This window comes from Ictalurus furcatus, chromosome 12, assembly GCF_023375685.1.
Source record: "Ictalurus furcatus strain D&B chromosome 12, Billie_1.0, whole genome shotgun sequence".
NCBI lineage: Eukaryota > Metazoa > Chordata > Actinopteri > Siluriformes > Ictaluridae > Ictalurus > Ictalurus furcatus.
In genome coordinates this window covers 24,484,008-24,509,941 of record NC_071266.1, presented here as the reverse complement: position 1 = coordinate 24,509,941, position 25,934 = coordinate 24,484,008, and the positions used below count along the sequence as shown (strand labels likewise).

At 42.0% G+C, this 25,934-nt stretch overlaps 1 protein-coding gene across 1 annotated transcript in view; it reads left to right on the top strand.

Moving 5' to 3' along the window:
* myo1g (myosin IG) overlaps window positions 1-25,934 on the top strand; it is a 42,342-nt gene that overhangs the window by 12,627 nt on the left and 3,781 nt on the right. Inside the window, exons 11-21 of the mRNA XM_053638047.1 lie at window positions 189-359; window positions 1,523-1,593; window positions 7,512-7,586; window positions 7,875-8,007; window positions 8,751-8,917; window positions 9,161-9,368; window positions 10,177-10,400; window positions 10,739-10,883; window positions 12,941-13,045; window positions 13,481-13,594; window positions 15,993-16,150. Of these exons, the coding sequence (XP_053494022.1) occupies window positions 189-359; window positions 1,523-1,593; window positions 7,512-7,586; window positions 7,875-8,007; window positions 8,751-8,917; window positions 9,161-9,368; window positions 10,177-10,400; window positions 10,739-10,883; window positions 12,941-13,045; window positions 13,481-13,594; window positions 15,993-16,150 (1,571 nt within the window). The remainder of the gene's footprint in view (window positions 1-188; window positions 360-1,522; window positions 1,594-7,511; window positions 7,587-7,874; window positions 8,008-8,750; window positions 8,918-9,160; window positions 9,369-10,176; window positions 10,401-10,738; window positions 10,884-12,940; window positions 13,046-13,480; window positions 13,595-15,992; window positions 16,151-25,934) is intronic.

The window sequence follows — 25,934 nt, the reverse complement described above, 5'->3', positions numbered from 1 at the left end:
TTAGACTGCAGCGTTACCATATACGGTTGTGAGAGGACAAAAGGCCATGTGTGTGTCATCATCACATTTACATCATCACATCCTATAGCACATTTTTCACACTTACACGCTTGATTTCTTTTTAATAAGCCCAGGCCCACTGATGCAGTTAATCTCAGTAATGCCAATCCTGTTGTCCTCTTGCACAGATCGACTACTTCAATAACCAGATCATCGTGGATCTAGTGGAGCAGGCACATAAGGGCATCATCTCCATTCTGGACGAGGCCTGTCTCACTGTCGGAAAAGTCACGGACACCGTCTGCCTGGAGAGCATGAACAACAAGCTCGGCCAGCACCCTCACTACACGTCCCGCAAGGTACGCGCGTATCAGCTTGGCACAAAGTGTTACATGTCGTGGAAAGCCAGCATTGCTCGCCATCCGGAGAGTAAACCTCCCCCACAGAGAAGCATGGTGGTGGTAGCATGGTGTTGTTGGGATGCTATACGTACTGTAACGTCTATATATAAACTACCATGTGAACTTGTTAGCAGCGAAAAGCATTAAACACGGCAAAGTGAGCAAAGAGAGAAGTGTACAGCGGGAACGTCATAACAGACTTATCATGGAGAAGGAAGGAAGCTGAGAGGATCTAAAAGCTGCTTAGAGGATATGAAAGAGGATATAAAGGCAAATAACGATCCACAATATAGTTATTAAAAATAGACGTTTTATATTAACCAAATATTAATTTCCACATTTAAATATTTACACAAAAATAATGGAGCACACAAATGCAGGAATACACATATTCAGTAACATTACAATCATTTTTACATTTTACATTTTACAATGTTTTTAAGAGGATGTGTGCATGAGTGTGTGAGTGTCCGAGTATGTGAGTGAGTGTGTGAGTGAGTGTGTGAGTGTGTGAGTGAGTGAGTGTGTGAGTGTGAGTGTGTGAGTGTTTGAGTGTCTGAGTGTCTGAGTGTGTGAGTGTCTGAGTGTGTGAGTGTGTGTGAGTGTGTGAGTGTGTGTGTCTGAGTGAGCGAGTGTGTGTGTGTCTGAGTGTGTGTGAGTGAGTGAGTGTGTGAGTGAGTGTGTGAGTGTGTGAGAGTCTGAGAGTGTGTGAGTGTGTGAGTGTGTGAGTATGTGAGTGAGTGAGTGTGTGAGTGAGTGTGTGAGTGTCTGAGTGTGTGAGTGTGTGAGTGTCACCATAATAAACGTGAAGATGCTTTGTGTGGTCTTTTTAAAATCGAATGCTGCTGCAGTTTAACAGGCTGGCCAACAGAGAGCGACATTCTCACACAAAATCACACACAGCCAGACAATTCCGGGCCAACAAAAAGAGAATACATCTAAATAATATCTTTCCAGCTGTGGAAAACTGATAAACCATGTCCACTACACACAAATCACGCAATATTTCCACTCTCACATACCTGACTTCTCATTGTGTCCTCTTTGCACTTTGTTAATTTGAGTATTTGTGCTATAGCGGTCATGTTCATTACATTTAGTCTGTCCTGTCTTTCTCCTAGCTGTGTCCCACTGACAAGAGCATGGAGTTTAATCGTCATTTCCGCATCCGACACTACGCCGGCGACGTCACGTGAGTCTTGGGTTCTTTACTTACTGTACGTCCGTTAACTTTCAGTTTGAAATAATCCAAATGAGAAAATCATCTGTGAAAAGCCAGAGTACTTTGGCAACAAGGTTGCTACATATAACTGTACATTAAATATAGAAAATTAAGCCTATTAGTTACTTTAACAAACAGTGCATATGCATTCAATAATCAAAAAAAAGTAATCCTAACGGTAGCCGTTACTTTTATACATTGAACACAAGAAATAATAAGTAAGGAAGAAAAGCCTTAGGGACGACAGGAAAATAATCAACGACAGGGTCATGTGATGTGACATGAAGAAGAAAAGCACAAAAACCCAGCACATTCCAAACGGTTTTATTCCTCTTACACCATTGAAATGAATTACATATTGTACTTTTTATCCGTTTATAGTTACCTTTAGTCTTGTGGAACATCCGTGAAACAACGTAGTTCCTGTTATCACTTACAACCTTTAGAGAAATGCTTGCACTGGAGACTCCTTCTCCTCAGAGAAAATTTCACCTGCGCTTTTTTTGTTTGTTTGTTTGTTTGTTTGTTTTAGACTTGTTTATGTGATGTCTCGGCTGTATCAGTCCCTGCACAAGTTCTTACGATAGAAATGCAGACATATTAGAACGAGAGCATTAAGATAAAACGTTCCAATTTTGCTGTTATAAAAAACGAATCAACAGTTTCTGACCAATCAGAACCGAGAATGTAACAACAGAGCTGCGGTGTAAATATAGGTAAGCAAAGAACATCCATTTGCATGCGTGGTTTTAAAGAGCCGGCAGTTAGAACAGCCAAAATGGCTTCGCTATACACTCCGATATAAGGCGTGATTAAAAGGCGCCTGGTTCATGTTTGCAGTCGCCTCCCTCAGCAGCTGTGACTGGGAGAATGGCGCTTTATTCCCAGAGTGTAAACATGACACGTGGTCGTGGGACTCGGAGAATTGGTTGGTACATAAGTGCGAATGGAAATCCCCCATTTTACCTCCTGTGCCAACGGGCCGCTGGGAGAGCGAACGCTACACGACGATGATTAGGCTCGCAACGAACAAGATGAACAAACGGATGCACGTCAAAAACATTTCCAGAAGATGTCCTCAGCTCCATTTCAGCCAGTGACGAATAAAATAAATCGCCCTCGCCTTGACTGACTTGCTTTTTCCATCTCGGATGTTGTCATGACGTCCCCTGAGTCCTACAGCTCTACCTCGTGCGAGCTGACAAGCGCAGCCTAGATTTAGCTTTAATTATTCGGTATGTCTATTAAAGAGCTGAAAAGCGCTGACTCCTCATAAATAAGTGCGCCTTTTAGACTTGTGTTCGTTTTTACTGCATTTCGAAAGGTCTTTTTTTTTTCTTTTCTTTAAGATACATAACAGTCGCCAAGAATATACCCAGTGCGGTCCAAAAGTCTGCGCGCACTAGAGAAGGTGTTTCTGTTTGGCATTCTTTTTTATTTTTTATTTTTTAAGGTTAAAAACATTAACAGATGATATTATCAGCAACAACTTGTGAAAAGTAGAATCTTTGAAATATTTCCATGACTTTCAGAGTTTCTTAGTATTTGGCATGTCTCCTTTTTGCTTTAATGACAGCGTGCACTCGAGCTGGCACGGACTCCACATGATGAGGTTCGATGATAGATCAAATCCAGAAGATTTTGTCATCTGAACACGCGCTTTAATAGAAAAGAGAAGACTCTGGGGGGAAATCTGACCTTTTGTAGAAAGGAGTTAACATGGTCAATATGGCGGCTGTGGATCAGGTGGTAGAGCGGGTTGTCCATTAATCATAGTGTTGGCGGTTCGATTCCCGGCCCACGTGACTCCACATGCTGAAGTGTCCTTGGGCGAGACACTGAACCCCAAATTGCTCCCGATGGGAAGTTAGCGCCTTGCATGTCGGCTCTGCTACCATTGGTGTGTGAGTGTGTGTGTGTGTGAATGGGTGAATGAGAACCAGTTTAAAGTGCTTTGGAACTGCAAAGCGCTATATAAGTGCAGACCATTTACCATGACAAATGTGCTTACATTTCAGTAATGTTCTAGCAATTGTGCAACATCTTGAATATCCATCCATTATCCATGCTGCTTATCCTATACAGGGTCACCGGGAAGCGTGAAGCCTATCCCAGGGAACTCGGGGCACAAGGCGGGGGGACACCATGGACGGGGCGCCAACCTATTGCACTGCACAATCACACACGCATTCACACACTACAGACAATTTAGAGATGCCCATCAGCCTGCAGACTGGGGGAGGAAACCGGAGTACCCAGTGGAAACCCCTGGAGTAAGGGTGGAGACAGGATTCGAAGCCCTAACCCCAATAGTGTGAGGCAAATGTTAGCTTCTAATACAGACTCCGCCAAATAAATGAAAATGAACTCGCAATCCAAAATAACCAGCTAAAGTCTTCAGAGAACTTTAAAAAAAAAAATTCTCTGAATTAAAAATATGTGGTATTTTATGTCGAATACATAAAGAATATTTGATGTATTATGCAGTCTGTTGAACTGAGAGCCACATATCGTATCGTCCCACCTTTACTGTCGACGTCTCTGATATAGTCCCGGTATACGGTATATCTTATGCTTTTATCCAGCTGTGAACTAGCAAGAGATTCCAGTCGAAAGAAAAGTGAGTGTACGATGAGAGTGTGTGAGAAACACGTCCACTTCCATCAACAACCCTTCGAATTGACAAAACTCATTCCTTCACGACGCTATAAAGAGACCCGATGCCTACGAAAGCACCGCAAGCAAAGTTGCTGCCAGTGCTGGAATTTTCTGCAACTCTATAACTCATGGGCTCTGTCCTAATTTGGGATCTAGGAGGACTTTTTTTTTCCTTCTTCTTCACAGAGGAAGGAAGAGAGAGATCAGAGTGGAAAGCTTAGCACTGAAAATAGACGACACATTTTTCACCTCATTTTCTCCCCTGCTTTATTATGACTATGACGAGAGACCGAAGAAAGGGGTATGAAGGTGTGTTTTTGTGTGTTTGCCACATTAACGCAGGATCAGGACGAGCAGATGTGAAGGCGGCTAAATCCAGACGTCTGCGTATCAGCACAAACAGTAGCCGGTCACTCACAACGTCATTTGTAATTGGGTCAGATGTGCACAAAAATATGTCATACTAAATGAGATTACTTCTGTAGAATTTATACACACACACACACACACACACACACACACACACCTAATAGACGCACATCTCTACCTCCCACACCCACTACACAAAAACGTCCCTGAGGGATCAAAGCTGTCGGAACGTAGTTGTCAACCTTCCCTCAAAACACACACACACACACACACACACACACACACACTGCAGCATCCCTAAGGCTCTAGTGAAGCAGGCCGTTCTTCCTTTTCTCTCGCTAAATATACCCTCGTCCAGACCCTCCTCTCTGATCCGACTCTGACCTACTTCATCACTTCTCCGCTTTCTGGCTTCATAACTCTTCATCCATTCATTTTCTCCACCTCTCCCTCTCCCTCTTTCTCTTTCTCTCCAATTCCAATTAACGTCCTCCATCGTTCCCGCCTCATTATGCGTCTTTAACGAAAACCATAATGCAGTCAGTGAGAGCAAAATCACACGAGATCGAGAATATGACTCGAGAATTCTGATAAAAAGTCAAATAAAGTAGTAAATGATGCCGTTACTGGGTGTTTCCATCACCCATGTGCCATTTAGGTGCCACAAAACTTTTATTTTTAAAACATTTAATAACACGGAGTCCAAGCAAACATTCATTCAGGAAAACAATATCTCTCTCGCTTATTTATTTATTTATTTGTACTTTTTTTTACGTTTTTTAAAAAATATGATTTCGTTGTTCACAATTGTGTAAATGAATTTGTTTTTGTTTGTTTGTTTAAAAAAAATCGTGCCGCAAACATGGAACCACCTGTTTAAAACATGCTATTCATTAGCAGAGGTGGGTGGATAGTGTGCTTTGTTCATCCAGTTGGTCGAGGACTCATTTACGGCGTTTACTTTTATGGCATTTGACAGACGCCCTTATCATCCAGAGCGATGATTTTTTAAATACAACTGAGCAGTTGAGAGTTAAGGGCCTTACTCAAGGGCCCAACACTGGCAAGCTTCTGAACTCACGACCTTCCGATCAGTAGTCCAACGTCTAACGTCAGTGAGCTAACACTGCCCAAAAGTCTGATCTTTTGTACAAAGGAGTTAACATATCTATATCACAAATTTGCGTACATTTCAATAACGTTCTAGAAATTGCGCAACATCTTGAATATCCATCCATCTTCCATACCGCTTATCCTACACAGGGTGGCGGGGCACAAGGCAGGGGACACGCCAGACAGGGTGCCAACACATCACACGACAATATCACACCCATTCACACATTACGGACGATTTGGACACGCCAATCGGACTACAGCGCATGTCTTTGGACTGGAGGAGGAAACCGGAGGACCCGGAGGAAACCCGTGACGCACTGGGAGAATATGCAAACCTCGCGCTCACAGAGCAGAGGCGGGATTCGAACCCCCAACTTCAGAGGTGTGAGGCGAACGTACTACCCTCTAAGACTCCGTGCCCCTCCAGTTTGCCCCCCCATTGAAATTTGTGACACTAGTTCTTCCCTCTTATGCAAATCTGTAAAAGCTAACCATTTACATTTCTGTTACATTTCCTACATTATGCTACATGTTTTTTCCCATTGTTTAGTCAGCTTGTTTGGTTTAGTAGCAGTGCTTTAGTTGATTTGGTTTTGCGCTGCCTCACACTCTTTTACATCACTGAATGTCACGCCTGTCACACACGGTGGCAGTGACTGAGATGGATGAATTTTGATAAAAAAAAAAAAAAACTGTTGACTCTGAACTGTATGTGAACCTGTATGTGAGTGTGTGACTGTGACAGAGAGAGAGAGTGACAGAGAGAGAGAGAGAGAGACAGAGACAGAGAGAGACAGAAAGAGACAGAGAGAGAGACAGAGAGAGACAGACAGCGAGAGAGACAAAAAGAGACAGAAACAGAGAGAGAGAGACAGAGAGAGAGGGCGAGACAGAGAGAAACAGAGAGAGACAAAGACAGAGACAGACACAGAGAGAGACAGAGAGAGAGAGACAGACAGACAGAGACAGAGAGAGACAGAGAGAGAGACAGAAAGAGACAGAGACAGAGAGAGACAAAGACAGAGACAGACACAGAGAGAGACAGAGAGAGAGGGAGAGAGAGAGGCAGAGACAGAGACAGACACAGAGACAGAGAGAGAGAGAGAGAGAGAGAGAAACAGAGAGAGAGAGAGAGAGGGAGAGACAGAGACAGACACAGAGACAGAGAGAGAGAGAGAGAGAGAAACAGAGAGAGACAAAGACAGAGACAGACACACAGAAAGACTGATAGAGGCAGAGACAGACAGAGAGAGAAAGAACAGGAACAAGCAAGATAAACGCATATGTGTGTGTGTGTGTGTGTGTGTGTGTGTGTGTGTGTTTTGTATTTTACTGCAACACTCTACATAACCAGCACCTAACACTGCCTGCTGTGTTTATTTGTGTTTTAACATGGATGATCATGTTTTCACAGCACCGGGTAACTGAAGTGCACTTACGTAATTATGCTTCCTGATAATTCCATTCCCGGCTGCGGTTGTGAAAAGGAGGAGAAAGCCATTGTTCAGTAGATTCATTAGGTTCTACGCTGTGTGTTATATTTCCTCAGTGTTGATGCGGCGGGGCTTTATGTTTAGGCCGGTGTTTACCTGCTCTTTGTGTGTGAGGTCTCGCTGTTCCAGTCGAGAATGAGTCACATTTCAGGAGCTTGCTTTATTCTTTATGTGCTTCTCTAAACTCTGAGTCAGCCAGCAGAGCTTTTACCGGTCTGCACTTACACGCAGTGATCTTCTTCTCTTTCACAGGTACTCAGTTGAAGGATTTCTGGACAAGAACAAGGATCCACTCTTCCAGGATTTTAAACGTTTGATGTATAACAGGTATAGTGTCACTTTCTATGAAGTTCTTTTTGTGCATAATCAACAAGTCCCTGTATATTTCATATTACTATGTTTAAAATATATACTCGTTGAGGAGGTGAACACAGCCGTTTCAGTATATACAGGCATAAAGGACACGCCTCCTACACTATATCTTATAGATAAAGAGGACACGCCTGCTTCGATATATACAGACACAGAGGACACTCTTCCTTCAATATCCTTATCTTACCCCTTTGTATTACAATCACTGTGACCGTTCTGAATTTTGCTGTCCTGTGTCATCAGTTCAGACCCGGTGCTTAAGGACATGTGGCCTGAAGGGAAGCTGAGCATTACGGAGGTGACCAAGCGGCCACTGACTGCTGCGACGCTCTTCAAAAACTCCATCATCGCCCTGATTGATAAACTGGCCTGCAAGGTGAGGAAGAAATCTTTGAAATATAGTCAGTTGTAGCGAGGGAAGATGATCCATTCGGGTATACCGCAGTGTCTGTGTGGATACAGAAAAGCGAGCTCTCCTATTGGTTAGGACCCGATTAGGAATGCCCAATCAGTTCTCATTGACTCATTGGGCTACACTGCATGGGGTATGTTTCCAAGTGTTTGACTGACTCTCATTGGATTTAAATAAACTGATATAAGAATGTTGATTTCTTTCTAATTCATGGTGATTGATTTAAAAAATGTTTTTTAAGTTTAAAAAAAAAAAATTGTATATATATATCTTGTAACCTTTCCTGAGCTATTTTCTACAATAGTCTCGCAGTGTTTTTGGGTCACAGTTGAACACTGGTTGCTTTCCTTTTGGTCCACTGGGGACACCTGTCCTGAATCGGACCGGCTCAGCCTCCTTACTCATCCCTCTGTCTTTTACTCTTTGTCATGTATGTGTGGTAATGCCTGAAGGAGGCTATAATCTGAGCAGGAGACGATCTATACTTCCACTTTTACCTGCTCCATGTGTCATTGTTTTCATGTGAGGTGACATTTCTGGACTTGCGATTAGGGGACAGAAAAACACTGTTTAAAAATGTCATGAGGGAGCCAGTCTGATCAGTGAAGACTGACGTTTAATTGGTAGAGAACCCCAGTTTGATCAGCTCCAGCAATGGCTCATGACGTGTGCACACAGTGTGTGTAAAGTGTGTGTTGTATTTGCAGGAACCGTACTACGTGCGCTGCATTAAACCCAATGAGATGAAGTCTCCAATGCTGTTCGATGAGGCTCGGTGCCGTCATCAGGTGGCCTACCTCGGCCTGCTGGAGAACGTTCGTGTTCGCAGAGCAGGCTTCGCCTACAGACAACCCTATGAACGCTTCCTGCAGAGGTCAGAGGTCACAAACTCGTTCGACAATATTGCACATATTGTGAAAAAAACAGCTTAACGGCTAGTTATAAGGCTAATCTATAAACATCCTTTACCAATAACTCTAGAAAAATGTTAGTATCTTAATGACAAGCACGTGAAAATGACTTGGTTGGTATTTCCTTGTCTTTACTGACAATAAAAAAATCAGTCATTATCTGTCATAGGGAGATTCTAACTGAACCTTTCACTGCATCTCATTAGGTACAAGATGACATGCGAGTACACGTGGCCTAATCACCTGATGGCAAGCGATCGCGAGGCCGTGGAGTCAATAATCGTCCAGCACGGCTTTGAGGAAGACGTGGCGTACGGACACACCAAACTGTTCGTACGGACTCCTCGCTCACTCTTCACTCTGGAGCAGGAGAGAGCTGCACTCATTCCCATCCTCGTCCTCTTCCTGCAGAAGGTGACAGGCGTTGTTGGTTGAATTTCTTTCTCATGCCTTTTCTTTCATGTCGAAATGTTCTGAAGCACCCATTTAAACCTTAAAGCCAGTGCGGCTTCAAATGTAAAAAGACTCTTTGTGATACTGTCACTTTACCATCAACCTCAGAGTCTTTCCTTAGCAATATTCCAAGATTGTTGACTCTTCCTTGCTTGGTATATATATATATTTTTTCGGTTGCCTGGTAACAGTGTTCTCACGTGATTACCTGTTAAAAGCATGAGGTGCCATTCGAATTGTTTTGCTCCTTTTTTTTTCAACTCCAGCAAAAACCTCACACTCCACTACTGAAAACAATAAACAACCAATATAGCCTAGGGTTGTAAAATGCTACATGTAATAGAACTTAGAGTTACAAAAAGTACAAAATGTTTTGAATTGGTTTCATAGGGCAGTGGTGGCTTGGTGGTAAAGGCTCTGTGTTACTGATCAGAAGGTCGGGGGTTCAAGCCCCAGCACTGCCAAGCTGCCGCTGTTGGGTCCTTGAGCAAAGGCCCTTAACCCTCTCTGCTCCAGGGGGCGCTGTATCATGGCTGACCCTGCACAATGACCCCAGCTTCCTAACATGCTGGGGTATGTGAAGAAAATAATTTCACAGGGCTATAATGTATACGTGATCAATAAAGACTCGTTATCGTTATTTTATGAACGATTTGATATTTCCTTACACCTATTGACCCAAGTGACCATTTCTTTGCTTGTTAAGTCTGACTTCTTTCTTCCTCTCCAATTTTCCTCTCTCCCTCCCGGCCCTCTGTGGCGAGCGTAGGTGTGGCGTGGTGCCTTGGCACGGATGCGATGCCGGCGCATGCGGGCGATCTACACCATAATGGGCTGCTATAAGCGGTACAAAGTAAAGGCACACTTCTGGGAGGTGGAGAGACGCTTCGCTAACGTGCGCAACATGGAAGACTACGGGAAGAGCGTGGAGTGGCCGACTCCACCTGCTTCTCTGCTACAGTTCCACCAAATCACACAACACCTACATCGCAGGTGCGCTTGCCTCTCAAATCACACACATGCACACACACATGCACACACACACACACACACACACTGAAATTACACATCATATCATTAATGAACAGCAGGGGCTGTGGAAAATTAATGCTATCGTTAGCTGTTTTGTTCTGAAGAGGCATTAATAAATGATTTCTCTTGAGCATTTGGTAACTACAGCATAGTTGGGAGCACGTAGTTTTGATTCAGCAAAAAATATTAGACACACACACAGACAATGGTGCAAACATTTAGCTGATTCAACTCTCCTGAAATGAAAGTATTCTCGCTCTTTCTCTCTCTCTTTGCCTTCTATCTTTCTCTTCCCTCAGATGGAGAGCGAGACGGATCGTAAAGAACATCCCTCCATCCGATATGGCGGAGGTGCGGGCGAAGGTGGCGGCTATGAGCGCTCTGAGTGGAGAGAGAGTGGATTGGGGACACAGCCGAGCCTGGGAGAGAGACTACCTAGCCAACGTGAGTCCCTAAACACTCCGTTCACACTGTAGTGTGCTTTTGGGAAGCTGCCTACACACCTGGCGGCTTTGAGGACACTGTGGCCTACTTTTCTGCTCTGGTTGTTAAATAAGAAATCACTGCATACAGGTATATATAAAAAAAATCCCTGCATGCTTATACGGCAGGTTTCATCACTGAGGTTCTGATATGTACAGTATACGGTTTTATGGCCCAGGGGTTAGAGTTATGGGATTTGGTTAGATCTTAGGGTTAGAGTTAAGTGTTCAGTGAATTACATAAGTCATAGAGTTATAATCAATACGGCTTTCTAACCCTTATTCTCTAGAAAGGCTTGCCAATCACAGGTGATTGTTTCTGAGCTAATAAAACACTTGGTGGTGTGCTGTTATAGGAAAATAATCAACGATGAGGTGGTGTGATGCGGCCTGACACAAAGCGGCGTTACTAGTACCACCCAAATGTAAATTTTCCCCCAATAACAGCATTGTACCACAGTGATTTATTCCTCATATACCACCACAATTTGACAATTACAATTTTCTTTTATTAATTAATTATATATTTTTTTTTACCCCTCTACCCCTCTAAACATGGCCGTTCCCTCACCAGCCTCTATTTTTTCTTTAATACAGCAAAAAATGTGTGTGAAATTGCATCTGTCCTGAAGACTTTCCGATGTTAGAAAACCTCTGACTCTTAAAAAGTGCTTGCACTGGAGACTCCTTTCAAAAACGATAAATAAAAATTTCCTTGCCAAAAATAATCACACATTACAAACATTTTTTCAAAAACTTTGTTTGTTTTAAGCACCCTCCATACATGTCCCTGTGTAAACTGTTACTATAGAAAAATAAATCAACACGAATGAATCAACACCTTCGAACTCATCAGAATTGAGCACTGTAGTTAGCTTCATATGTTTTGATGAAAGTGGCTTCACTTTCAGAGGTTAGCTGACGGTAGGTGAAAAGATTTGGGGGAGGGGTCGGGGGGTCTGGAAAATGTACTTGGGAAAAAAAAAAAGAGTTAAGTGTTAAGTTACGGTTGCAGCAGTTTTACAGGTCGTTTAGAAGAAATGAATGAAGCAAATGAGGTGACGGTTAGCTAGATAGTTTAGGTGGGCTACTGGGTTATAGGAGGGTTAAGAACATAGTATTGCTCCAGGTGGGGAAGTGATAGAGTGAGTAGTTGAGGCTCGAAGGCTAGGAGTAATGTGATTCAGTCCCGTCCGAAACTACTGGGACGGCAAGGCCAATTCAGTGGTTTTTGCTGTAGACTGAAGACATTTGGGATTGAGATGAAAAGATGAACATGAGAAGAATTCCAGCTTTCATTCCCTGCTATTTATATGTAGACGTGTTAAACGACATAGAACACAGCACATTTTGTATCAGACCACCCAATTTGTAGGTGTGCAAAAATATTGGAACATGCGACTGACAGGTGTTTCTTGTTACCCAGGTGTGTCCTGTTAGATTGGTTGTTTAAACAACTACCAGCTCTGAACATCTCCTCTTGCTTTTAGTCTTCAGTTTCACCTGTGTAGACTGCATTTGTAGTTAAAAAGACTTCAAGACTTATCTGTTCCTGTACTTTTGCTCACCTAAAAATTGAGTGGTCTGATATAAAAGATTGTATGGGTTATGCTGTTTAAAACATCTAGATGTAAATATCAGGAAATAAAAGCGGGAATCCTAAACTCTCGTCTCATATCCATCTTTTGATCTCAAACCCAAATGTCTTTGGTGTAGAGCACAAGACAATTGAATTGGTCTTGCCGTTCCAATAGTTTTGGAGGGGACTGTATATTAGTTGTGTACTTGGGTTAGTGGTGATTTAGAGCTGTTTTGGGATAATTGTGAAGTGGACTAATATCTTATTTAACTGGGTTACAAACTGGGGGACAAAACTGGAGTACTATTTGCAGCTGGACCGTATTTTATTTTATATGTATATATTATAAACTTTTATTTTTGGTCATTTATTTTCACACATTTTTCATTTTATTAGTCACGTCAACACTCTGTATCTAAGTGTACCACATTCCCTAACAGGCAAAAGACTCTCCATTAACCAGCTCCAATTTTGTGCGAATCACCAAAGAACTGAAGAACAAAGACCAGTACAGCCAAGTCCTCTTCTCTAGCTTCGTCAGGATGGTAGGCAACCTCTGTTTCTCTGGTTCCTTCTCTGTCACACATTCTGTCTCTCATTCTCACACAGTCAGTGTCTCCATCTCTCACATGCACAAGTTCAATTTAGCCTCCGGATGCGACGGGTACGCCCGTATTGGTCAGGTGGAGAGCATGTGATTGTGTGACTGTGTGTTTGAGTGCGTATGTGAATGTAGATAGGCTACCAAGGTGATAACAAGCTAATCAGATGGAAATAATGACTGTTTATGGACTGTTTATATATAGAGGCGTCTTTCTTAGCTGTGACTTCACACAGAAATCAGACGACGAGCTTACTGAGGAAGTGTTCCTTGAAAAATTGGCTGTCTCATTGAGTGTGTGTTTTTTTTTCCAGCAGGTCTGGCTATTAATACTCTATAAACTCTCTCTCTCTCTGTCTCTCTCTCTCTCTCTTTCTAGCTGAACTGGTTCAATAACACAAAGGACAGAGCTCTTCTCATTACGGACAAGCACATCTACAGACTAGAGCCCAAGAAGCACTTTAAAGTGCAGAAACGAATAGCAATAGAAACTGTAAGTACATCTCTCTCTCTCTCTCTCTCACACACACACACACACACACATGCAATACTAGTATAACCACATCCTTCATTTTAGAGTCCCATTTCAAGAGGAGATTAACTATCAATCAGGCCTGTACCTGACTGTGTGAACTCAACCACTGTGTGTGTGTGTGTGTGTGTGTGTGTGTGTGTGTGTGGTGTCTGACCTACATTGTGTTAGCCCCGTGAGCAGAATGGTGCCACAATGTGCAAGAAGGATTTGGTCACACTGACAGCAGTGCCAGAGTTGACTGGCTGGCTGTCCCACACACACACACACACACACACACACACACACACACACACACACACACACACACACGCACACTTTTGGTGTGTATACTTCACACATCTCTAGCCCTAACAGGATCAGATCTTCATGCAAGGGACAGAGAGCCTGAGAAGACTCATGATGTTGTTCAGAGAATACAGGCATCCCTTTGCTAGAATTATAACCAGACTCAGAATCAGATTCAACACGAGAAGCGAATCAGAATTAGTATCAGAATCAAAATTAGATTTCAAAATGGAACAGAATTACGTGTGATTGAGTGTGCGAATGTGTGTGTGTGTGTGTGTGTGTGTGTGTGTGTGGTGTCCTGTGCTGGACTGGCATCCCATTCAGGGTGTATTCCTGTCACACGCACAGTGTTCCTGGGAGAAACCCTGGATACACCACATCAGAACTAGAACCATAATTTGATTTTGAATTTAAATCAGAATTAGAAACTTGAATAAAAAAATCTTAATCAGAATTTGGATTTGAAGTCTAATTTTGATTCAAAAGAAGAATCAAGTCAGCACGAGTCGATCGGAATCAAAATTAGATTTGGAATTGGAATCGGAATTACAATATTTTTACCACCTATTATGGTTTTGAAATGTACCTAAGGTCTCATACGATAGATTTAGGTGCATCCGAGGTCAAAAAACACTTTAACGTGCTCATGATTTAAACTGCAGCGTTACCTTTTTCCCTCCAGTGTCACAAACGACTCGTTAAATGATCCGTTCTAAACTCCTCCTTTCAGAGAGCATACTCTGCTCTGATTGATCAGATGCTCCAGTCAGTTGTGATTGGTCTAACGCTGTCAGGGTGTGTCAAAAAGGAAACGCCCACTACCATAACGAGTTTCAGCTCAGTCTGTTCACGAGCAGCCGATGAAGACCAGAGGCGGGGCTTTTTGTTATAAACCTACGTAGGTTAGTACAGGAAGTAAAGTCTGGAATCACTAACGACTCGATTCAGCTGTTCAGAATCGGTTCCTTCTTTTGGGAGTCGATAACCCAGTTTGTCGTGCGCTTTGATTTTTTAATCTTTGTGGACTTTTTACATTCACAAACAGCTACATATATAACACACTACATGAAAGGGAATATTCGAAAAACCGTAATAGGTGCACTTTAAACGTGCAGCACGAACTGTGGAAACTCAAACTCAGATAACATGAAGAGCAATGATTAAAACAAAATGAACTAAAATGATGCAATATACTGTATTAATTACATTGCTACATGAATATGACCAAAATACAGTATACGTGTTCCATTATAATCATCAGTGATATCAGAAGTGTATAATAATATACTGACGTGTGTGAACAGTATGAACTGCTTATAAGAGCTAAAAATATAGAGCACTACGATATAAAGCAGAGATTTCCACCTGATAATCTCTGTAAGTTCACGAGGCCGCGTGTTCCAGAGGAAGTAGAACAGACCGTCTGGATTTCCTGCGTCGCAGACTAAAATATTAGCATCGGCCGAGTCTCGTGATGACAGAGTGTGTTCCGAATTAAGCACGTTGCAACATGGCCTGACACACCGAGCGATTAACACACAGGCTTATTTCGGAGGGAACCTAATGCATCAGCTCAAGTGGGAGGATAGCTTGGCATATTTAAAATAATTAGGTTATATAACCTGTTTTGTACGAAAGGAATTATTTCTATTTCTACTGTATGCTGTTGCACCGAAGGGGAAAATGATTCAAGCATTTAAGCAGGTTAGGCTTTGAGTTAGTTCTGAAGTAGTACAATGCAAGGCAATGCATGCTGTATTCCCTAGTGTATTTTCAAACAGAGCTGAGAAGCTGTGTATTGTCTGGGGGTGGAGCTCATTTACGGGCCAGAAAAATGTCAACAGAAGCTTAAAAGTAGAAATTCGCAAGAATTCGCACTGCATTGAACGTTTTCTGTTAATATTCAAATGAGATGACTATTACAGGTCTTACTATGTTTAAGAGAAAAATAATATATTGCAACTTTAACATTTTACAGTTTCATAACTTTTTTTTTTTTTCTTCATCAGTTTTAACGTTTAAGATTTGTATACGATTATTTGAACTTCCTCCTTACTGCTTACTCCAGGTCACCGGTTTAAGTGTAACAAGTGGAGCGGACCAGATGGTGGTGCTACACACTGTGTCTCACGATGACGTGTTGCTGCACCTGCAGAGGGGTCAGCTGGCGACAAAGCAGGACCGCATTGGGGAACTGGTCGGGACGTTGTGTGATCATTTCACACGGTGAGTTCATTCAGACTCGTCTTAAACGGTCAGTGCAATCACAGCTCAGCTAGGCCGTCCTTAAGCAAGAGCGTCACTCTCAAGTGCGTTGCAGCGACTCTGTGGATATTCCTTCAGCTCTATACATGTCTGTTCAACTGTATACATCGTAAAATACACATTTGAGGCATGAGTGATATCAGTTCTGTCTCTTTTCAGACAGAGTCAAATCATTTGATTCAGTTCACTGATAAGAGTCGACTCTTTCGGTTCCCAAGAGGCTCACTGCCAAACGTACTTTGACATTTTGACGAGTTGTTCTAACCAGACCTAACCAGGTCTGAGATTACTGAAATCCTACTCTCTACCTTCTAAATAACAAAACATTACACTTGATCACATCTATCAAATCAAATCGAATGTGAATTCGGTGAGACACTACAAAACACATCACTGATTTCATGTTATGGTGCTGCAGTGTCTGCGACTCGTTAGGAAGATTCTTTTGCATTTATCGTGATTGATCCTGATCACACACACTGTCTATATGCACTACATCGTCATGCTGCTTCATACACACACCTGACAGTCAAACACACACCTGAGAGTCAAACACACACGGCTCACCGTTCACACTAATGAACAGCTCAGAAGGTGACAAGATGTGTCCATGGAAGCATTTTGATGAAATTACATAGTATTGCCTACATCTATGAAAATGAAGAGGGGCAAAAAGAGAAAAGATTCATACATATGATCCGACTCAACTCAAAGATTCGACTCAGAGTCGACTCAAATAGCCGACCCATTTGTGAATGACATATCACTGTGAGGCACCAGTTTTCTTTCAGTGATGTCGATTAAAGCTCAGAATCGTTAAAGAGCACATTTAATACACAGCTTTAGAGATTTTAGCGAACTTTAGAGATACATCAGTTACAGTTAAGTGTAATTAATACGTCCTAGGTGAACCAACTTGTGCTTCATGTGGATTAGGACGATTACTGTAGCTTGGCAGAACTTTAGGGCTTATTTTGACCTTAATCAGAGAGATTTAATTTATCCTTAAAAGATAGCAAATCCAAGGTTCAGTGAATCATTGAATTATTGTGAATACATACATTTACTCATATTTTACTCACAAACAGTCTTACAAGGCCTCACACAGTCCTCTGTTTGTAAAGACATACAGCAGGTTAGCTTTAAATAGGATGAGCAATATGTGCATTTAGAATATTTTGTATTGCTGAGATTTGTGTGTGTGTGTGTGTGTGTGTGTGTGTGTGGTTACACAAACTAAATCACTGTATTAAGTTCAGACATGTGTGTCTCCATGTCACATATAGCAGCATTCCTTGGCTTTAAACATTCTTTCACAGCCGATCCCCAAGGAGTGATATATATTAGTTCTTTGGGCAGCCGGCAGCCGGAGTGTGTGTGTGTGTGTGTGTGTGTGTGTGTGTGTGTGGAACAGCTGTGGGCTATGTAGGATTTAGTGTGTGTACTTAATCACTGTTCCTTAACGTTTATTCACAATCTATTGTGCCACCATCTGCGGGCAAGCGCCAGGGGTCACGACCACTATACGACATCATCAAAAGGAGATGGGGACTGTGGAAGTGTGGAGGGAGGTGAAGTGTGTGTGTGTGTATTGTCATCTGACCTCCTGACAGCTCACATACACACACACACACATACACACACACACACACACACACACACACAGGGCCTGTCTTCTCAAACCCCCTGAGTCAGGCGGCACAGTAGCCCTTCACTAGTCAGCACTATTCTCATACAGATTTACGTGTGTGTGTATGTGTATATGTGTGTGTGTGTGTGTGTGTGTGTGTATGTGTGAAAGAGAGAGCGAGAGAGAGAGAGAGAGAGAGAGAGAGAGAGAGTGTGTGTTCTGTATCAGCTTAGGTTGCTGACACTATTTTTGTCCTTATCTTTCAACCTTAAACCAAAATATATAAATAAAGAAAGTGACGAGAGAAAGTAACGCACAAACTAGCATTGCAGTAAACATGCTAACACACACAAAACAACTAGCCGTATAGTAACCTAGCTTAAACGGCATATTTTAAACTCACTAAACTAGCAAAGGCAATATGTGGTTAAAGGCAACGAGATGAAAGGTTATCTAATTTAGCGACCATCCTTGCTACAAAGTTAACAGTGTTTTAAGTTCGCAAAAAATAAAAAAACGATTTAGCATGAAGATGAGATGATTTAGCGTCTTAAACATCAGCACTACAAAATGGCTGTGAGCTCTTCTCTTCTCTTCTCTTTTTGAGTCAGAATTAACGCTAGGCTAGCTAACCAGCCCTCAGGCTAATCACCTCACCATCATTATTTTCTCCTTCATTGTCATGTTATTCTACTGTTTCTCTCTTCACACCTTTGCATGCCCTCTCTGACAGTAAGCTAGGTGTCTCACCTGGGACACACAGAGACATACTAATCAAAGCATGTCTGTGTGTTTTGGGTGAGTTTATAGAGTCACATTCTGGCCATCTGCTGAGACGGGTATGTGTGTGTGTGTGTGTGTGTGTGTGTGTGTGTGTGGAGAGAGAGAGAGAGAAACAGGTTTGTGTGTGTGTGTGTGTGCGTGTGTGTGTTTGTGTGTGTGTGTGTGTGTGTGTGTGTATGTTGATCGGTCTTGGGATGAAGTTTCAGCAGTTTTCTAGCTCCAGATAAAGTTAGTGTGTTAGGATGAGCGTGAGGAAATGGACTTCTTCACCCGATACGAAACACGGTGACCAACAGCTGCCGTGTGTGATTAGCACAGACAAGAATTTCGTCACATCATGGCCTTAGTCTTATATGTTTTTATCAAAGTTTTGACATTCCTGCTAACCAAACTCTAAAGTAACTTAAATTTACAACTACAGCTCAACAAGGACTATACTTTAAGGTTAGATCGAATGTACACTGTAGAAATTCTGAGAGAGTTAGAAAGTGAAACAGTGGCGACTCATCGACAAATATCCATCTAAATCTAAAGTCCTGCATTTTAAACTCAGCTGAAATACAAATGTGTTGAGTCACCACTGATTTAAAAATGTTGTTATTTGACAGATATAAGCCGATGGTCCATTGATCGCCTTTAGGATCGTGTATGTTTTCAATCATTTTTATGTTTCGATGTCACTTTTTAAAATTTGAAGTGGCTCTGTGTGGAATTTTAAATGCGACCCAATGTCTGCATGGGTACTCTGGGTTCTCTGGTCTTCTCCTACATCATAAAAATGTACCAGCATGTGGACCGGATATGCAAAATTGCTCTGAAATTGTTCACACACAACGATTTTATTGCTTCAAATTGCCAGTCGCTGTACTATGAAATCATCAGTAGGCGTTCCTACTACTGGTTTCCATAGTAACATTTATCTATGCACGACTTTTGACAACAAACCAAAAGTTTTTGAAACATTCTGTTTGTGTATAAAATTGACCAGCGTATATATGCATCATATCGTACGAGATGAAGGAGAAGCAGTGTGTGCTCTTTGCTGTTGAGATCACGCGCCGGACTGTCTCAGTCCACGAAACACTCCGGACTCGCAGGCTGTCTCGTCACTGGACACGCCCACATCTAGTCGCCGACGGTCGCTGTCGCTCATGTCGCCGGAAGCCACCAGCTCTCAGTTGCTTTGTTGCTGTATGTATGTATTAAGTGTGTGTATGGTGCCTTGCGATGGACTTGCACCCCATCCAGGGTGTATTCCCACACATACTGAAGAAGATGTCATACAATACATGTTGTTGTGCAACCTCACATACATGTCTTCCACATTTGCACTGGAAATGTCTCTTCTCTTCTCTTCTCTTCTCTTCTCCACGTGGCCCTGTTAGGGGAAATTGAGTCTGAAGTTTCAGAGCAGTAAAAGCCGTATAATGACGAATGTATCATAATGACATGTGTTAGTTGTTGGTGTGATGGTCTGTGATGCACCATATGCGGTGTGACGCACTTTCTCAAAGCCCACACTCACTCAATCATCGCTTTTCATTAGCACTGGTTTAATAAAATGTGCATCCAAAAATAAAGAGTCGGCTACATCAAATACAGTAGTGCTTGTTTTTAGACATTTTTACAAAGAGGCTCACGATAAGCTCTTGCTTCGTTAGAAAGGACATTATGTTATTAATTTTAAAAAAAACCAAACAAACCCAAGATTCAATACATTTTTTAAAGCATGTTTTAAGCAAAAAAGCAGTAAGGACATATTGTATCATGCACAGAGGACTGAATCAGTATTAGATAGTAGTCATTAACAAACATGCTGTAACTTCAGGTTCCATATCCAAATATTTATCACAAATAATCCTGAAATTATTGCAAAAATAAATAAATAAATACATTTCTCTCAGTTTTAAATAAGTATTAGTAGTAAGCAGAAAAACGTGTATTTGATAACCTGTCAGATACAAGCAGCAATTGATAGTACAGACCATGTAAATAAATACATCGCTACCAGGCAAAGGACGAAGTGGAAGGAGAAGTAGAGAGGGCAAAGAGCAAAAGCAGAATGGAGGAGGATGAGATAAAATCGCAGGGATGCCAAAACATGATGAAAGGTACAGTTCACGTAGCATATATGTCACTTTGTAGTGTACAGTTACTGACTGTAGCTCCATTTGTTGCTATGCACAAAGAAACGAAACCGTCACATAGGACCTCCACTGAGCAGGTATTATTTGGGTGGTGCACATTCCTAGTACAGTAGTGACATCTACAGCTAGCGACTTATGTTAAAGACAAATATGTTAATATTTACGCTGGGAAAGTTACTCGTATTCAGAGTCGGGTTAAGCAGGCACTTAAGTTGATTTTCTTCCCTTTCTATATATAGTTTGTGTCTCTGAGGTTGCTGGATTTTTCTTGAGAGGTGTCCAAACAGGGGTTTTCAATAGCGGCTACACCACAAGCACTTGCCTTTAAAATCTATATATATATATATATATATATATATATATATATATATATATATATATATATATATATATATTTTTTTTTTTTAAATAAAGAGGGTAGAAAATGCGGACCGAAGGCGGTTTCATTTCTTCAAGAGATCTCGTTTGTTATTTTTGCTGTCAAACGTGATGCGATGTAACTTAAAGGAAATAATAATGAAATGTCAATCCTGAGAAGATCAGGAGGTCAGCAGTCAAAGGCTTAAAGACAGGAATGATGATATTTTTTTGGATTGGTTGGATACACCCCCTCATACACTGACTCTAGTAGTTTGTTGAGACTCTGACGCAAAGACGTTGCTGTTACCCTTTAATTTTTAAAAAAATTTTATCAGTTCTTGTGCGTGAACATCAGCCGTTAAAAATACATGGATCATTTCTGGGAGGACCTTTCCCCCCTCTGCACTGTTGAACCTTAGGGAGCGCATGTGATATGTGCTGCACTATGGGTGATTCTGTTTCTGTGTGTGTGTGTGTGTGTGTGTGTGTGTGTGTGTGTGTGTGTGTGTGTGTGTGTTGTTTGTGTTGTTGGTATGTGCAGCCACGGTGATCGGAATAATCAGCTCTTTTGTTGCTGTGCTTGACATCAGCCCCCGTGGCTTAGGTGGTGTTTGGCATCTCTACGTGTGTGTGTGTGTGTGTGTGTGCAGGCATAATGCTCCTAGAGAAATTAAAGACCTGTTACATGACCTTCATGACCTTCATCTGATCACTGGTGTCACATTGCTTTAAATCCTTCCAGTAAAGTTACAAAGAAGACTTGTAGAAGGGGTGTTAAAGCTGCCCTGGAAGTCCATGGTAGCCCAAACTTTTTATGTTTTCATTTCCTTTCATTTGTAATTTGTCGCTCTGTACTTAAGATAAAAATAACATTCTGGGGTTGTTTTTTTTTTTTTTTTTTTCCATCAGAAACACCACATGATAAGCCATTTTGTCCTAGAGGCTCATCCCTACTTCCCTGACACACACAAACCAGATTCACACAGGCTACTCTCCTGAGGAGGTCGCAGATGTTCCTGCATCCCAGGCAGCGGTTGCTTGGCACCTCAGGAAGTGTTAATTAGGGCGAAGATTGGGTGTACTGTGTATGAGCGTGTGAGGCAGTGTGTGTATGTTTGATGCTGAATCTTGGCCAACTTTAATGCGTCCTTCTGGACTCCTATGAATGTTAAGATCCTTTAGGGGGTTTCGGTCTTGACATATAAAGAGCAGCTTTATTCACGACCACAACACTGGCTGTTTTTTTAGTTTTAGGAGTTGTTTTTAAGGGTTTGTTAGATAACCTAACCTTTCACACACAGTCATATGTAAATGGTTTTAGCTGGCACTTTTCATGCTGGCTTGGTTTGAACTTTGTGACAAAACGTTTCTTAGATGCACCATTTTCAGTTGTCTCATTATGTTCTTACAGCATGTAAAGGTTCTGGTAAACCCAGGAAATGTGAAAGGCGCATTTTTCAAGCCATATAGCGTTACTATGTATTCGTAGTACCTGACCATAGTACCTGGTCTGTATATGCCAAAAGCCATATCCTTCTTCTCTGGAAGAAACTGGGGATATGGAGTGTATGATATAGCATTGTTCGAGGGCGTCGGCTATATACACTTCCATGGCTTTGTTCTCGGCAAGGGATGATTTAGAGAGTGTTTTGTTAGACAGCAAATCAGTGGAACAAGCATAAGATCTGTCAGAAGGGAAAGCAGCTTAGCTTTGCTGAAGACATCCTGATATTTGGAGTAGCAGAGGTCAATGATATAGTACCAGTAGGAAAATAAATGCAAAAACCATAAGAATTTGGAGACCAGTTGAGGATTTTCCATCCTGACCAGGTGATTTTATGGTTTTGGTGTCGTAGCTCTGGCAAATCCTAACACAATGGAGTAATTAGCAGACTTGGTATCACGGAGGAAGGACAAATCACTGTGTAAGACACTAGGGTCAATGCAGTGACCCATTTGCCTACTGGCTCGCCATCTAAGGCTTGAATATGGATTGGTCTCTTTATTGGTCACACTGAAATCTGCAGTTACCATGAAAGGTTATCACTTCACTAAATATCATTACTTACATAACCTTGATGCTAGCTAGCTCAACACTGTAACTTGGATGGGTTCTTTAACGGGTCCTTTTGTAAGGATAATATTGGGCGGGATTGATGGACACAACAGAGATGAACTCGTCCGAATCTGGCTGCCGGAACACAACCAAAATCAACCTCAATGAGACCAAATCTTAGGTATGATATGGATCAGATCTGACAGTCGGGCCATTTGTGAGCTACAATTAAAAAGTGTTACATTTGGTTTGATTTGTATATTTTTCTCAAATTCTAAATGCACCGAAAGCCGTAGATGTAGTTTAGGCCAGGAGTATACTGTGCATCGGCCACAACTGGCCCCCGAATGCATAAACTCAACCGAAACTGGTCCAAGATCATCTGTCTCTCATGGAGCATATTCCAGCATCATCTCTTTCTCTCCCTTTCACTCACTCACTTCTTCACCTCATCCTGTGTCACTACCAGGACAAGTCAGACATCTGTTACTCAGCATTGCCCTTTCCTTTCCTGCTCCTCGCTCTCTTCCCCCACCTCGCCTGCTGTGCCACCCCGTCATCATTTGATGACGAGTTCCCCCCGCTCCCCTCACTCTGCCATACACACACACTCTCTCACTCTCACTTGTTGCCTGTTATGCTCTTTCACATAAGTATCTCTTTCATCATCTCACTTTTACGCTCTTGTTAGTTAGAGGTTGCAAATTCGCTTCCAGTCCATTCACTGCCTTCACAACTTCATGCTGGTAGATCATCTCCTGAAAGCCAGTTGTCCTTTCAGTAAGCTTCAGAGCGAGAGAGGGATGCCGGGTTTGGACAGGACATGCTGATTAGAGAGGTTTTTTTTTTTTGACGGGAAAGAAGAACGTCTTTCCTCTCCTCTCCTCTCGTCTGCCCTCTTGTTCTCTTTTCTCTAACGTCACAGAGAGGAATTGCTTCATCTCCAAGGGCAGTTTTTAGTGGTGACTCCCCAGACCATTTTGATTAACAACATCAGACCTGCAGAAACGGGTAGTGAATAAACTTTGGCTTCAAAATGGCAGCGTAATCTTAGCCCTTGAGTAAAGCAGTTCCAAAAAAGGGCATTTCTCTTTTACTACATCGCAGTACATCCTTGATTTTCACCATCCGTTTATCACTCTTTCACATCTCCACGCTGTTTCCCTGGATGCACTTAGTTTTTATTTCATTTTTATAGCACTGCAGGAAAAATTCATCAACCATAAAACGCAGACACCTAAGAGACTACAACATCATACGCAGACTCCTATGAGAACACAAAAACACACGCCACGATGAGGCGCACTGATGACTTCGTGTTGACAGCAGGGCCCCAGGATGATGTCTGCTATAGCTCTGCCAGTCTCTGAGTGGATTTTCAGACTGACAGCTGAAACCACAACAGCTGAGCTCATGGTGTGGTCCAAAAAGCAGAGGCAGAGAAAACAGAGCATGACATTATCTCACTGGAGGTGAATAAGGAGAAAATTGCCCCTTATTTGGAATAAGGCACCAGAGCCACGTGCTCATGTTGCCAGACAAGAGAATGTATTGTAAAGACAAGGTAAGAGAGAAAGGGCAGAAGGATGACATGGTAATGAATTATGGCTGTGTCCCAATTCTGTTTGTGCGCCTACCAGTGGCGCATGCAGCCTCTCATTGGCTAATGAACACCATATCTCAGCGATGCAAATGAGGAAAAGCAGGTCAAAAGAAACGCAGACGTGCTGCCTTGGAAAAAAATAATAAATCTGTAGTGCTCGTGTCTTAAATACGACACAGCAGATCTGAGAACAGCATTTTCACGTCGAGCCTCAGACGGAAGCCAATATCAGCCAGATCACTGATGTCAAGTTGGTGAATTTTCTGACTGGTTGAGTGTTTGACATGAGTATACATAGTGAGAACAAGGACAGTGGGTAGTGAGTACGGAGCAGCAGAGGAAAGTGTAGAGCAGAGGATAGTGGGATTGCCGGCATCATAGGTTTTTTTTCTTCCCGGATTGTGCACCGCAGTCCACCTGCTAATGAGGTCATATGAGAACTTGAAAGAGTGAAACAGCGGCACAGGATTGAGCTTCTCAGTTTGATTAATTATAACTGTGGGTTTGTTTTAAATAGTTAATCATAAGTCTGGTAGTGTTTGATGGCAAACACACTGCATATTCTTTTTATTTTATTTTCCTTTATTTCTCTGAGGTTCTGATTTATTATCCTACATTTCTGGCACGTTTTTTATCTTCCAACAATTGTCATGAAATAGTCTGCTTTTATTTATTTATTTATTTATTTATTTATTTATTTTTAATACCTCCTGGCAGTTTGAGGTCAAAGAAAGTCTATGTTCATTAACATGAGCGTCTATTTGGTTTTGGTGTGGCGCTGTGTGATGTCTTTACTGCTTTCATTCATCCATCATCAGTAACCGAGTTATTCCGTTCAGGGCCCCGGTGGATTCAATTACTAAATTGTTTATATTTTGAGAAACAGAGCCAAATATGTGCGTCAGAAAATATCGTCTGCAGGTGCAAACAATAATAACCGTGGGAGCAGGCAGGAATGGTCATGATTCCTTTGGGAATAATGCTGCAATCCAGTGTACTCATAACTTGGAAACATCCAAGTCTGGTTCTGATCTAAAAGTGTTCTAGTACTTTGACTCGGAAAATCATGAATGCCCAGAGCAAGGTCATATTTGGATGCCCAGTCTCTGAATTTGATAAACACATGAATAAGACCTGCATTAATGATTTCTAAGTAATTAATGAAA